The following is a 14,638-nucleotide window of genomic DNA, read 5'->3' as shown; positions in this document are numbered from 1 at the left end:
GAATTGTGGACAAAAGAATGTTGATTCTCTTTTAGTATCTTTGACTATTTTGGGTTGATTCATTGTCAATTGTGTAATGGCAGCATGTGTTCTTGAACTTCCATTAGTTGTACATTATGTTACATTACGTGTGGCAGAATGAATGTAGAGATGGATTTAAAAGCCAAAAAAATAAAAATGCCAAGCATCTTTGAGATGGTGAATTTTGCATGCATTCGACATTCGCAGCAAATGGTAATCAAATAATAACCCATCAAACCGCACAGACAGACGAATCTTCTAGCCCGATACAATTTCTGATGATTCTATTAAATGTCTAGCTGTAAAGTTCTGTACAATTAGCAAAAATTCAAGCTCATTTCTATTCAGTTACCTATCTGAGATCCTTTGTAACTAAAAAAAAGGTGAATATAAGAAGTACAATTCCTTTCTCCAGGATCATGTACATCTTCAATGCAGAGTAAAGGTAAGAACTCCTTGGACTTAAGAGCTCATCTGTTACTCGGAGCTTTATCTTCTGAACAGAGAAAACATGGAGGATCCTGACCTCGCTCTGGTGAACCAAAGATGCCTACCAAGCAATCATTGTGATAACAATGACCACAAGGTAAAATTGCACATTTTGGAAGGTTTTGATAACTGGACCTAGACCCGTTCGGTTCAAGTCCAAGGTCAATGTTGCACAATTGGCACTTATGTCCAACCAGTTTAGGTAGAGGATCTGCAGAAATTCTTGGAATCAGCTTTAGCATGCATGACAACAAGTAATTTCATGGATCAGTAGATACCTAGTATATTACTTCTTAACAACATTAGCAAATGCATAGTCCTAGTTTTCTATATGATTAAGCCACTGATTTCCTTATCTTTAATGCCCATGCTCATAGACTTAACCTCATGAATGGGTATAGGAAATCAAAATGTTGGATTACAGCACATGAATAAGCATTTACATACCTTCAGCTCTAATGTGATCGGTTGACACATACTGTTGTGAGGAGTGTGATGCTGATGGCATCATCTTTGCAAGCCTTTGCCCTGGAACTCTAGTGTAAGGTGATTTTTGCAGAGCGCTGCCAGATTGATCGGTTGACACATACTGCTGTGAGGAGTGTGATGCTGGTGGCTGCATCTTCTCAAGCCTTTGCACTGGAACTCTAGTGTATGGTGATTTTTGCAGTGCGCTGCCAGATCGATCACGTGGGCTTTTGGTTGCTGTTTTTTGTGTATCTGCATGGGAGGTACATGATGCCAAATCCTTGTTACAAAGTGCTCCATTTGGGATTTTGGTAGGTTAATAGAAGTTCTCCAGGTGATACATACTAGGTGTAGAAGAAGGATGAGATCTGATGCTTGGTTGCATAGTGTCTTTGGAGGATCCGAGTTGCAAAGAAATGCCATCGCTGGTGCTGGTTTCTGGATTTGCTTCAGCAGGATGGCTAGACATGGCTGCTTGACCAGTGTGATGACTGCCAACTTGAACTGAAAAATGTACGACAGCGTTAGCCTAGAGAAAAAAAGATGCAAATATCTTATGTTTATAGTCTATGCAAATAATAGGATCTGAAACACACTGAAAGGAACAGAATCAAACTTGAAGCAATCAGTAAATGATTGAAGGGTACGAAAGCGACCCATCATCAAGTTTCAGAGGAAATTCTGTAGGTATCAAGTGTCCACATCAAATCTTCATAATAGCAATTAAGCAGCAGCTAGAGAAGTTATGGATCAGATCCATCTTAACTACTGCACTACAGTAAATTAGTGAGGGTGCAAGTACAGATCATCTGTAAAGGACTTATCGTTGACATTAGTGCGTTGCATCTAGATTGGATTACTTTCTATTTCCAACAAGCTATGACCAAACATATTGGTTGTAAAGTTGTAACTCGTAAGTATAATGTATGTCACACAAGATGATTACTGTGTGAAATAAAGGATAAAAGAAGAAAAGGTTGCAGCCTGAACATACCATACTGATCTGTTAAGTTGTAAGTACCAGAAGGCCCCATAGTTGGTGAAGGGTGCACAGAGCTTTGCCAAAGTGGTTCAGTTGACCTAGCTGAAGATACAGTAGCAGAAGCCTTATTTATCAGCAGAGGTGCAGAAAAATTCTGCCCATGAGAAGGTGTCTGCATATTGGAGGGGACTGTATTATATCTGATCTGTGCACCCTGATGACTATCAGAAGATTGCAGACCAACAGTTCTATCATTTCCAGACCCAGTCTGCAATTGGCTCGACCGTGGTCTATAATCTCGCCCAGTATGATAATATTGGAGCATACTGCCGCCAGTCGTGGAGGGAACATGAGAATGTTGCATATTTGATCCAGCCAATTGAAATGCATTTCTATAATTTGATACTCCTTGTTGAGTGTTGGACAAAAATCTATGTGGTATGATATCGACAGTACCATGATAAATCTGTCCATGAAATGGCGACATGCCTTGAGTCAATTGGAAAGCATTAGTGAGATTCCTTCCATGACTTGTATTTCCCTGAGAATGTGTTTGCATGGCTGGATCTTGTTGATGCGTTCCCCATAATGCATAACTTTGAAATTGTGGAGGTACATTTAGATTATGTTGTGACATCAGGACATTAGATAGCAGTGCACCCCCACTACTGTCAGCGCTATCCGACAATAGATGTCCAGAAAGAGCTTCATTATACTGCAATCTTCCAGGAATGATGCCCTCATAACCGCTAGGAAGGTTTTGGTGAACCCCCATATTTAAAAGATTTTGAGATGAGGCCATGCCATATCTACCAGTGTGTTGGCTAGGCATGTGAGTTGATTGCATCACAAAAAGCCTAGGATCCAATGTTGCTTCAGCCTGATAATAACCTTGTGGTGTAGAGAAAACCTCAGCTGTTGTATTGGTTATGGATTCTTCATCAGTGTATTGGCTAAGTGATTGAGTTGATTGCATCACAGAAAGCCTAGATCCAGACATTGCTTCAGCCTGATAGTTATCTTGTGATATAGAAGCCTCGGCTGTTGGCTCGATTATTGACACTTCATTTTTACAACCACTTACATTCTCGTCATCATCAGCTGCAGTTGCATTTGGGTCAAATGCAGCCACTGACCACTTGCCCTCCAGTAATTCTTTAACTTCTTTCTCCTTCATAACTGTAGACAATATAGCAATCAAACATTGCCATCTTACTATTCTATCCTTCTACAGTCCAAAATCTAGTTAAAAAGGGATATACTTACTGATGATGATGGTTAGAATAGATGAAAGAATTATAACATGAACATGGAATATGCAATCCATAGGCAGGTCGGTGATATCTTTGAAGGGTATAATGACAGGATACTATTGACTATCAGTCTAAAGTCCAACTGAAGTTATAAAATTCAAAAGGAGGTGATGTTTAATCCAGTCAATCAAAAGGTGAAGTGCATAAAAGATTACCTAAATCTGTGCATCTTTTAATAAAACTCTTGGAGAGCTTTGAATTATGTCAAAGCAGAACTTCTTAAGTTACACTATGCGAGACAGTCAACCAAAACAAAAGAAGGCCCATGATTCATAATTATCCTGTTAAAAAATAAAGTAATTTGTACTAGAAATGAAGGTGAGGTTTATGGTCAACAATAAGAGAAACATATTCACACGGAATCTAGAAATTTACTAAAACCTTGCGATAACTTGGTGAATAAAAAACCAGGACCTCATCCAAATGAAGTGTCACTTATCACAAACATAAAATTAGTATAACCTTGTGTGGATGCGAATCTTGCCAACATAACCTAGTCATCTTCCCTAACAGGCCAACAGGGTAACTATAAATAGATTGCAATCAACACTCATGTTTCAAAAAACTCATTCTAAATTATGCTGAATGTGTTAGATATTGTCACTCCAGTGCAAGTGCAACCAGAGATTATTTGCAATCCCTAATCAGAACTGCATGGCTACTACATATAAATAGTAATTATAAATTACTTCATCACTATAAAAGAACTTTCATGCCATTTTGGATATCTAACAATCATTTTTTGAAACCAGAATGAAAGAGAGTCAAAATTAGAAATCCGGAAGAACTCTAAAGTCTAGACAGATGCATTCACAAGATTCCAAGAAAGAACTCTACAGTAATAAAAATATCTTACTGATATAAAAGATGTAGATCCAACCTGTTTATTCCAGAGGATTTCAGACTTATTGCATTGGAAACAAGGAAAACACCAGAATTCCTAATCGAGTAAAGAATCCCAATCAGCACATTTAGAATGCAAGCAGGCGTGATATATCGAATCAAGATATCATCTTTCCGCAAGAAAGCAAACGGAGAAAAGAAAAGAAGCAAACCCAAATCCCACTTCTCATAAATCGAAAGGCTTATTCTATAAAAGACCAAATCCGCCACGATGCGACCGACAGCTCAAAACTGATGAAAGAGAGCCTAAAGCTGGTGCAAGAAACGGAAAAGGATACCACCGGAATCTAGCGATCATACCTTCTTGACGATGGCCGGAGAACCAAGAGATGCGGGAGAAATCGAAGGAGAACGGGGAGGAGATGGGGTTCTCCTCTCTGGCATTCAAATGAGGAGGAGGTGGGCTTTGGCGCTGGGAAGCATGGGTTTGCTATATATGGAAATATGCAGTGGAAGTGTTGAGTACCCACAAAGATGCAAGTGTTTTATGGTGAATTGACGAGCCTTTGCATGGTTTTGATATCGAGGGTTTTTGCGTTTATACCCCCCCCCCCCCTCCTTTTCTTTCTTTCGTTCTTTTTCTTTTTTCTTTTTGTGTATAAATATATTTACGTTTTGATCCCTCAAAGGAGCCCTTGTTCTTTTGCATAAATGTCCCTCAAGCTATATGTTTGTAGAAACAGTCCGAGGGACTCTATCTACACAGAAAATAAGGATTTGCAATTACCAAATTCAGAGGGGTATAAATGCAAAAACACCTAACAAAAACGTTATTAGCGGCGGGTGACAGATGGGTTCGACGCGGTTCACGATAGATTCGTACAGGTTGGGGAATTTGGCAAACGAAAAGCAAAAGGTGAGTGGTACGTGACAAGTTCGAAACATTAATCGCCTGTGAACGTGTCCAAAATTTAGTCCTAAAGCTGACAGGCTTATTAAGTGGCAACGCAAACTTGACGCCTGTGAAGCTACGAACGAATGAAACTGACATTCGTTTTGAGGCTGAGCTTGACTTCGTCGAATACTTCCTAACCTGAACAAGGACGAGAGAAATTAATGTTGGCAAAATAATACTAATAATAATACTAAGACATGATTTAGTGGCATCACAATGAACACCAAGGTCTCTTTCCTGCACTAGAACAATGCTCTTATAGACACCGTTCTGATACATCCAGGGAATTAATTTATAAGCCAGGTAACTAATTAAAGATATGGTGGTGTAACCTATACACAATCGTAGAGCTTTGGGATCATTTCGTCAATAGACCTCGCTGTGTCTGTGTTCCCAGGGAAGGAAAAAAAAATCTGGAAACTGACAATTGAATACAACCAAAAGGGAACAAAAAATCACGTACAATTGATACGGTCTATGTACTGATTTGCTGGAACTTGTGGGTCTTGAAGAAGACAACACTGCAAATAGAACAAACACTGTTAGCAAGAGACAGAAGCATTATACATAACCATGATAATGACATGCACATGATTCATAAATTTGGAGCTGCATATCTCGAACCAACTCCTTTGCAGTTGATTTAAGCATATACAGGCTTTAATAAGTACACATAAAATTATCTAAAAAGATCTATCTTGAAAGTAAGATGACCAAACTGCTGTCATAAAGATCACTAGTTAAAGGATAATGCCTCTGAAAAAAGATAAGTATTGTACAATGCAAGTTCCAGGGTAATTACCTTGGATATTTACAGTAGTAGTTAGTTGTTGTTAATAATAGCTTCATGTTTTTAATCCCCACTTCTTAGCACCAGGCACCCTTCTTCACTTGAGATGCAAATCTCATCGACGACCTGCATTACCAACAGAACCATGAGATAAATATCAGGCATCTATCTTTAACGACATAGCAAATGGAAAGTGAAAATAACATTTGGAGGTCAGAAGGTATACGATAAACTATGTAACTGAATCAGGTATACCATAATGAGCAATCCAAATTATAGTATTCCAACTGTCATCTAATACTTTTCAATTCTCAGAATTACTCAATTTCATCGCAATATTTGCATTTTGGATATGCACAAACTAGACATTTTACTATAAGTGATACTGTTTCCAAGTATCACTATCAAGATTCATAGTAACTGGACACCTGCATATCCAGTTGCCACCAGTATTTGTTGTTTCTTCTCTTTCATATTATTATGATAGCAACTTCAGTTCATACTTTGTTTATTACATCATTAAGACTGTAAGAAATAAGTTATCCTTAAAAATGCAGCACAGTATGGCTACAATTATGATTAGATGCTGAATTAATCTTGTACTCATCCTCATATTTCATCTGGTCTGCCTGTCAATTACTATAACAGCTGGGCCTTATTTGAGATGCTCACTGATTAATTTGACTATTTTATCATACCCTGATTAGGGCCAACCCTGCTGAAAGAATATAAAACCAGTTATAACTAGCATAAGCATAAGTTAAAGTAATCGTGTAACTCTAGAAGTATAATCAATACATGCTTCCAAAAGAATGTGAGTATTTCCCAACCTGATTATACTCGGATTCGGTAACGACTCTTTTGAGAAAACGTGTAGCAGCTTGAGTTATTTCCTGCTTCTTTAACTTTGCATTGGGCCCTTTGTCGCGAAAAAGTTTAATGAAAACGTTTCTGTACATAAATAAGTAACAGAAAAGTAAATGGATTGCAACTCATTTATTGGTGTGAGCTTTGGTGGGTCTATCTCTGCAAATATGGTGTTTCATCTAACCTCAATGAATCATTCTCCACAGGCTTCAGGACATACACACCATGGACGTAAACAGCAACTTGACTTATAACCGAGTGGAGCTCTGAAGGAGGGGCAGAAGCACCAATTGTTACAGCACTAACAAGTGCTTTACTTTTACCACTGTCCTTTGGAAGAGCAGATAGACGTTTTGCAAATTCCCGCAAATCTCGGATAATTGAGTTTAGGCTGCAACAAACATATAGATATATCTCCATAATCTTATAAGTTATCCATGGATAAGATATCAAAGTAGAGAGTAAATGAATATCAATTGCTTTATCAATATGACAGAACCTTGTTGCCCTACAGGATAAAATTGCATAACTAATAGTTATCATCAGAATGTTTACTCTTCAAATCACCACAATTTCCTACAGTTAGATGTGAAACCAAAGATAAGACAACTGATAATGGTAACAGATAAATTTCTGTTTGCTTTAAGGGAAGAGGACTATGTTTTTGATGGGTAAGCAACTTAGAGAACACAGACGCTTGTAAGGGTGCAGATTAATGTACTGGAATCTTCATTCAGTATCCAACTATCCTACTTATTTTTCTGTATAGGACTGCAAGTACAACTAAACACACTTTCTCTAGATTTTACAAACATGTAATAACCAGTTTTACTTTGAAGTTTGAAGATCCTCTGTCCAACAGCATAACTAATAAAGAAAAGATACATGTTTACAAGCATTATAAGAATGCAAATAACTGGTCTAAAATGTAATGAGAACAACAAGAATAGAATGGATGAACAAGGCACCCTTAAAGAAAAGATATATCACCAGGAATAGCTATTAGCATTACCTTCGAACTTTCTGATCCTTGAAAATTTTTGACAAAGCCTCTGGAAGAAACTTTCGAGTTTCAGCTGACATGACTTTGCTTGCTGTGCTCGCAGTTTCATCCCTATTTTTCTTTAGGTCAGGGTCAACCTTGTTTGCAGCTATGTTCTTGGACAAATTTGGGTTTAAGGAATTCTTGGTAACCAGGGATATATTTCTACAAACTCTACGTAAAGAATCTGTAATATACATCTCACGAGTTGACCAAGCACATTCTTGTTCCTTGACAATTTCAGGATAACGCTTTATAAAGGACAAATCTAAGGGCTCCTTGAATTTCCAATCTTTAAGCTCTGTCCTTGTGTGAGCCAATGGACCCATTATACGTTTAATAGAATCAGAGTTTATTGAGAATGTCCTTAGCTGGGCAAGATTTATTGAATGGTTCTTGGTGAAAAGGAAAAGGATGTAGTCTCTAGCATGAACATCAATACCCTCATATAACAAAGAGCTTTTAGTAACCCATAATCCGCGCACTAAATCTGCCTGGACCTGAAGCACCTTCAGAACTTCTTGTACTGAGTTGGTTGGAGCAAGATGCATGAGAGCATCAAATCGATTCACTTCAGAAACCTGAATATGAGGTTAGGAATATACAGCATTAGATTTTAGCAATGTTCTTAAAATTCCAACATCAAACTTTAGTACTGTATGCATGTAACTAGTTCTCCATAAGTTGAGAGAGGGAGAGAGTATGACTGTACTCCAAATGGAAGTCAGGAAACAATTTAAATTGAGAACTAAAAGAATAACACGATAACAACAATACAGTAAATTAGATATTGCAATCACCAGGTGCTCAATTGGATGCATACTTGGTAACACATTGTATATAACTATGTATGACCTTCAATAATCATAGAGTTATACATTTGAAAATCGAAGCTTTCAAGTGGCATATGTTCAAATTCTAGACTTTGGATGTGTACGAACAAAAATATTGAACTTGAAGGGTACATTTGCATTCTTTTTATTTTCTTTTTTTACTTTCTGACAGCTATATGGATATAAGAACTTGCACACAAAGACAGAAATCCTAGACACTAAACAGAAAGACAAGTGAAACAAGTAAGTGTATGATTATGCGCATGTGTGTACAAGCAATTGAAGGGTGTGCAATAAATATAGCTCTATGTAAATTGAAGCAGAGTAACAACCTCAGTAAGCCATTTCTTCAGCCGCTGTTCCAAGGAAAGTGACAGCAACAACCTGTACAGTAATAGTAACCACATCCGATTACTGAAACTCAAGGAAGCAAAAATATTCTACTGCAAATTGTAGGAAGAAATTCATTTTACAGATAAAAAGGGTAAGGCAAGAAAAAATAGATTGGAAATTCCCAACATTTTTTAAGAAGAATATTCTACTAATATATGGTTTAAAAAAATAAGAGCAAGTCATGTTCACAACTATATATACATGAAAACTGACATTGGTAAAAAAACCTTAAAGATCATTCAAAACAGTGTGACAAGTGGTAGCAATGTTCTTACCTTTCTGATACACTCAAATAAAGCAGGAATTCAGCCACAACTGAATCTAAAAATGTAAACCTTTTGCCGATAAAAAGGGCATCACAAGAAATAATAGATGATAATAAAAATGGCCAAGATACCACAACTTGTTTGAGAAGAATATTCTAGAAGCACATGGTCAAAAAGAATAAGAGCAAATCATGTTCAAGAGTATAAAAACTGGGAAAAAAATCTATTAACAGGAATCTTTAAAGGCATATAAAGAAATTGTAACAAATAGCAGCAATGTCCTCACACTTTCAGTAAATATCATTTAGGAGTTCACTCACAGCTAAATTAAAAAAGGTAACCACAATCAAATCCCGTGTCAAACTATCTTCATCCACAATCTTACAGTAGATATCTAGGTAAAAACAAGAGGAGAGTGAAGATCCTGAAATGTGACGAAATTAGATGTGTCATTAGTTGCAAAATAAAAAGTTCCACTAAAGACATCCTAGCTACCAGATAGACCATATATATTTCCATCAGAGTTTCTTTCAATACAACCTCGAACATAAACTGAGACATGAACCTGTATGCTTCCAAGATTATAACTTAGGACTGGTGTCACGAACAATGATGCGCTGCATAAGAAATGATAACAATTCAAGTTCTTTGAACTCAATTTGAACCCAGTAATGATTCAATCCCAGGGCACAACAATGAAATCATCTGACATACTTAGCATACTTAAACCCAATAAAAAACATATTTAGCATATTTAAGTTAGATACTACTACACTAGTACTTCATGTGGTTGTTCTGCTATCAGGTTTTACATTACTTGTCCATATAAAACCTAAATTACATAAGCTTTTAGAACATGCTTGTTGCTTCTGCTGGAAAAATGTTCTGTGTGGATTAACATCACAAAGGTCCTGGGCTCTTGGCCACCTCGACCATACAGAAGATCATAATTAAGCTGAAACATCCACTGAGCAATTAATGTAATCAATTAAAATGCTCCATGGGCTTTTTGGCACTCCGTAAACTGAACAATCATACACTAAGATAATCGACAAGAAGGGCAAAAGAATCAAAATAACGCTGCACCTTCTTGGAGGGCGTCTAGTTTTCTTCATATCAGTTGACATTCCAGGGCACAACGAGATAACATAATCAGACCTGTCGAAATTGACCACATATTAGTACTTACTGAGAGAAGAAAACTTAGACCAAAAAATATATCAGGAATATTATGCAATAGAACAAATTCTTAAAATGGATTAGTTAAGTAGCATGGTTAGAACTGGTAGGGGGTTGGATATCAAAGGAAATAAAACGAGAATCGGAAATGCCTGACAGACTAACCAAGACCAAAAGTTCAAGGAGAATTTAGCAATATTTTTTTTAAGTTTGGCGGGAAAAAGGAGATGAACAACTGGTTGGTTATGTGGGCTGCGGTTATGATTTGGAATGTGTGGTTGGAAAGAAACAATCAAATTTTTCTGGATAAGTCTAAATCCTAGAAAATTATTCAACATAAAATAACAGTTGTGTTCCTTTGCTGGGCAAGGTTGCAAGGAGAGGATGCGGCTAAAAGAGCAAAAAAACTAGTTTAGCAGGTGGATGTGGTGATGTTGGACTGACTAGAGAATTTTAATCTTTTGTTTACTATTTAATTGGGACTGTTGTACTCTTTAATCTCTGACTTACAATATTGTACTAGTGTGTGGTGGTTGTTTGTTTGTTTTAAATTCTGTTCGGTTAGCTAATGTTCTGATGGTAACCCCTAGTGGTGTTAGGGGTGTCTGAGTGTTGCTTTGCTTTTTCGGTTGACAATATAGGGATATATGCGGTTTTGTTTTAGGGCTATGTACTAACTATTTCATATGCTCTAAAGTTGTAAGGGTGGTTGTGTTTAATTGTTTCAATGAAACAGGGCTTTTGCCTTTTGTCAACAAAAAAAAAAAAAAAAAAAAAAAAAAGCAATATCACCAATACAAAACTAAGCCCCCATTCACTTAAGAAATAATTTTTTTCTTAATCTTAAATACAACTCCTAACTTCAAAATAACAGCTAAACACTATAATAACCTCATTCTAAAATATAAATACTATTCATCAAAATTATATTTTATACTACACACTAACTCAATTACTAATTTACCCTTAATACTTATCCCATCAACTTACTTTATATCAAATCAAAAATAATTATTACACTTTTATTCTAGAATATAAGTGAAAATAAGAATAGTTATTCCTAAAATAAAGACCTCATTTTAGAAATAACAAAAAAGAATATATATTCTAAAATTGACCTTATTCTTAAAGTAAACGAGGCCTAAATAAACAAAAATGTACCTAAATTTTTTAATTGCTACATAGAGAAGAAGAATAAAATAGGTGATGAGAGATAGTAATAACAAATATTAGCAAAACAGTCCCACCTCAGGACAAAGCATATCATAAAATAAGAGACAGTATATGTCTATAACCATGGTAAACATAATTCGTCAATAGGTTAACTTCGAGGTTTATAAACAGTTTTGAATAAAGAAGATTAAAATGGGTATTTAATGAAAGTTTTCTTAATGCAAACCTCATATATAACTCAAGAATATTCTTCTTCTGCAGATAACATTTAAAAACAAGCTAGTTAGAAGCTTACGGCTCCATTGAGAAGTCTATATGCTTATTCTCGTTTGCAGCCATTTGTTGGTGGTATCTGGCTGAAAAGGCACTATCCATTCCATGGTACTCAAGTGAAATCCAAGGCTGCAGATTTCAAGAAAGCTATAGAATAAACTTCACCAAATGAAAATATCATAATCTTGAGATTAATACATAATAAGAAACATTCAAATCAGGAATGGATCACTTGAGAATATAGAAGGTGTAATTTATTACATCTGAAGAAGTTTGGTGTATTCTTTCTAACCTCAGAATCATCTGCGCTTATATTTGAATCCGGTGAAACAATCTTCCCCTGTTGAAATAAAAAAGTGATTACTTAAGCATATACAAGGTGTAACTTACTAAATCTAAGGAAACAACAAAAATGCATCAAACACTGTTCTACAAACAGATATGCGGTTATATCTATAAATATACATGTTTAAAAAGTCAAACTTCCTCCTTACAAATATCATAAAGAAAATTTTGTAAAACTTTCGAAGTCAAAGAACAAAGCTTGCCTCAGCGATGTGGCTCTATACTAGATTATAGTAAACAAACTAGATGAAACAGCTTAGGATGAAACAATGTGAAGACAATCAGTATAGGAAATAAGCATCTTTTGCTCAAGTGAAGAAGCAAAGGTCATCAAAATGGTGAAAGCAAATGAGAGTTTACCACCCTAGCAGATGGCTTTATCAATTCATCAACACCATCATCAACCTCTACACTTTGCACATTCTGCTTCCTCTTTTGTGGCTCACCATCTCCATTGGTCATTTTTGGAAGAAGTCGCACCATTGCTTGAATAGGATTCAAGTGAATCTGCAAGATGAATGAACAGGAAAAGTTCAAAACATCCATCTAACATAAGTTGTAACTGAACCATAAAAACTTTTAGTAGGTCCTAAGTAGATAACAAAATGTTAATGGAAGAGAGAGGATCAAAAAAGAAAATGTATTTAAGTCAGTCATAGAACTTACCTGGTTCCCTCTCATAATCCCAACCGCATAGTTTGTTATTGAAGGTGCCTTGGATGAGGATAATGTCTAGAAAAGTCAAAGGATGAAGACATCAGATAAAAGAAAAGGTTAACACATACTATGGAATGTTATTCATCACATAAATTTATTCATATGTACTACAATATCCGTTGCAAATAATAGACAGCACATTAACCTGCTTCTGTAATCTCAAAGTCTCAGCCACCTCCTGGTCAAAATTTTCACTGTCTACATCAACACTTAGGTCAACTTCAATTTTTGATTGCTTAGGCTTCACACGCACCTGAAACAAGAATAATCTAGTTCACTGTGGAAGTGCAAGCGTGCAACATTTCCACATCAAGGAACATGAACATGCACATGCACATTTACAAATGGAATTTATACATACAAAATACACACAAAATACACACACATCATATATTATCTTTCCACGTACCTCTTCACATCTTTCATTTAATTCATAGGGACGCCAAGATGGCCTAAGCATGTACTGCATAACATACAGCTGCAAAAAGGAATTATCAGTGAGGGGAACCAATGTAACCATCAATGACATATTTAGCAAAAAGACGCAGAATCCACAACAAGCATATGGCCAAGAACCAAAAGGAATACAATAAGTGGCTGATAAACAGACTCCAGAAAATTGGAGTTGATGTACAATCAACATCTTCAGAAATAAAAGAAGAGTATCAAAGAGCAATAGTTATTTTTTCTTATCTTCTTAGGTTACAGGAGAAATGAAACTTAAACCTAGTAGTTAGAACTTAGAAGGGAAGAGAAGAGAGACAAAGAACAAAATGCATGTGAGGCAAGAGCTGAAAACGGCAAAGGACAGAAGTAACTTAACGCACTTCCTCCTCACCCAATAGACGTCCAAGTCGAGGAAGAAGAATGACCTTGGGACAGAAATACCTTTCTTCTTTTTCGTTATACAAAGAGAGAATCTAACTTTTTACTCCTTCAGTTCTTTCCTCTCCTCTAAAACCAAATGAGCAGTTTCACTTCCTCTCGTCCATTTCTCTTTCCATTTTTCTTTATCCAAACAAAGCGTCCAGCATCAATAGATACCCGAGTATATTTACATTCATATATTTATTTCCGCAATCTCCTACTACCCAAGAAAAGAATTTGAACACAAGAATTATTTTGTACGATATCAAAAAGATATTCCACACAAACGCCGCCTATTAATCAAACATAAATAGTCAAGAAGCGAGTCTCTTACCTGAGTGTCGTCATCAAGTGGCGCCGGAGTAAAGAACATGTCGATCTCCCGCACCACCGAGTCCTCATCCACCTCACCATCGGCTTCCATCTCGCTGTCGTTCGCTGTCGTCGCCGCACAGGGAGGCGGAGCTACGGGGGAGGGATCGACGGACATGGGAACGGAGGTTTCCGGGTCAGCCTTAGATTTAGGGCTAGGGTTAAGGTTAGGGCTAGAGGAGGGAGCAGGAGGAGTGGGGACGAGATCGGGCTTGACGAGCTTGCCCTTGAGCTTGGGGCGGAATCGAGAAGGGGCGGCGGCGGGGCGAAGGGATGAGGAGACGTCGGCGGCGGAGAGGTCGAGGTCGTCGCCGTCGTCCGCCATGGCAGCTCGGGCCCGAGAAGGATTCTGTTCTTTAAACCCTGCGGAGGATAGATTGGAAATAATACGGCGGGAGGAGAAGAGGAGAGGGAAGCAGCTCTAATGTCTAATTCGGGTATTTACTCAAC

General features: G+C 37.0%; 2 protein-coding genes across 3 annotated transcripts; both read right to left on the bottom strand.

Annotated features, from left to right (window-relative positions):
- Positions 1 to 277: 277 nt before the first annotated feature.
- LOC140795401 (uncharacterized) lies at positions 278 to 4,328 on the bottom strand. Its single transcript, XM_073147940.1, has 5 exons — positions 4,154 to 4,328; positions 1,973 to 3,139; positions 1,324 to 1,482; positions 958 to 1,230; positions 278 to 721 (listed from the first exon to the last, which is right to left on the bottom strand). The coding sequence occupies exons 2-5, from the start codon at positions 3,135 to 3,137 to the stop codon at positions 492 to 494; spliced, it is 1,827 nt and encodes a 608-aa protein (XP_073004041.1). The 5' UTR covers positions 3,138 to 3,139; positions 4,154 to 4,328; the 3' UTR covers positions 278 to 491.
- A 944-nt stretch (positions 4,329 to 5,272) lies between these two features.
- On the bottom strand, positions 5,273 to 14,589 carry LOC140795717 (uncharacterized). 2 transcript variants are annotated; one of them, XM_073148444.1, is made up of 14 exons: positions 14,151 to 14,587; positions 13,359 to 13,427; positions 13,095 to 13,202; positions 12,899 to 12,964; positions 12,593 to 12,739; positions 12,180 to 12,227; positions 11,910 to 12,016; positions 10,349 to 10,420; positions 8,936 to 8,987; positions 7,741 to 8,351; positions 6,913 to 7,119; positions 6,692 to 6,812; positions 5,874 to 5,987; positions 5,273 to 5,592 (listed from the first exon to the last, which is right to left on the bottom strand). In XM_073148444.1, the coding sequence occupies exons 1-13, from the start codon at positions 14,511 to 14,513 to the stop codon at positions 5,925 to 5,927; spliced, it is 2,034 nt and encodes a 677-aa protein (XP_073004545.1). In that variant the 5' UTR covers positions 14,514 to 14,587; the 3' UTR covers positions 5,273 to 5,592; positions 5,874 to 5,924. The 2 variants fall into 2 exon arrangements, with proteins under 2 accessions (XP_073004545.1, XP_073004546.1); XM_073148445.1 differs by lacking the exons at positions 5,273 to 5,592; positions 5,874 to 5,987 and adding an exon at positions 6,138 to 6,579 and having other exon boundaries at positions 14,151 to 14,589.
- Between the last annotated feature and the right edge of the window lie 49 nt (positions 14,590 to 14,638).

This window comes from Typha latifolia, chromosome 9 (genome assembly GCF_019914945.1).
Source record: "Typha latifolia isolate L0001 chromosome 9, TyphaL0001v2, whole genome shotgun sequence".
Classification (NCBI taxonomy): domain Eukaryota; kingdom Viridiplantae; phylum Streptophyta; class Magnoliopsida; order Poales; family Typhaceae; genus Typha; species Typha latifolia.
The sequence above is the reverse complement of the archived record's forward strand: the minus strand, read 5'-3'. Positions and strand labels throughout refer to the sequence as shown.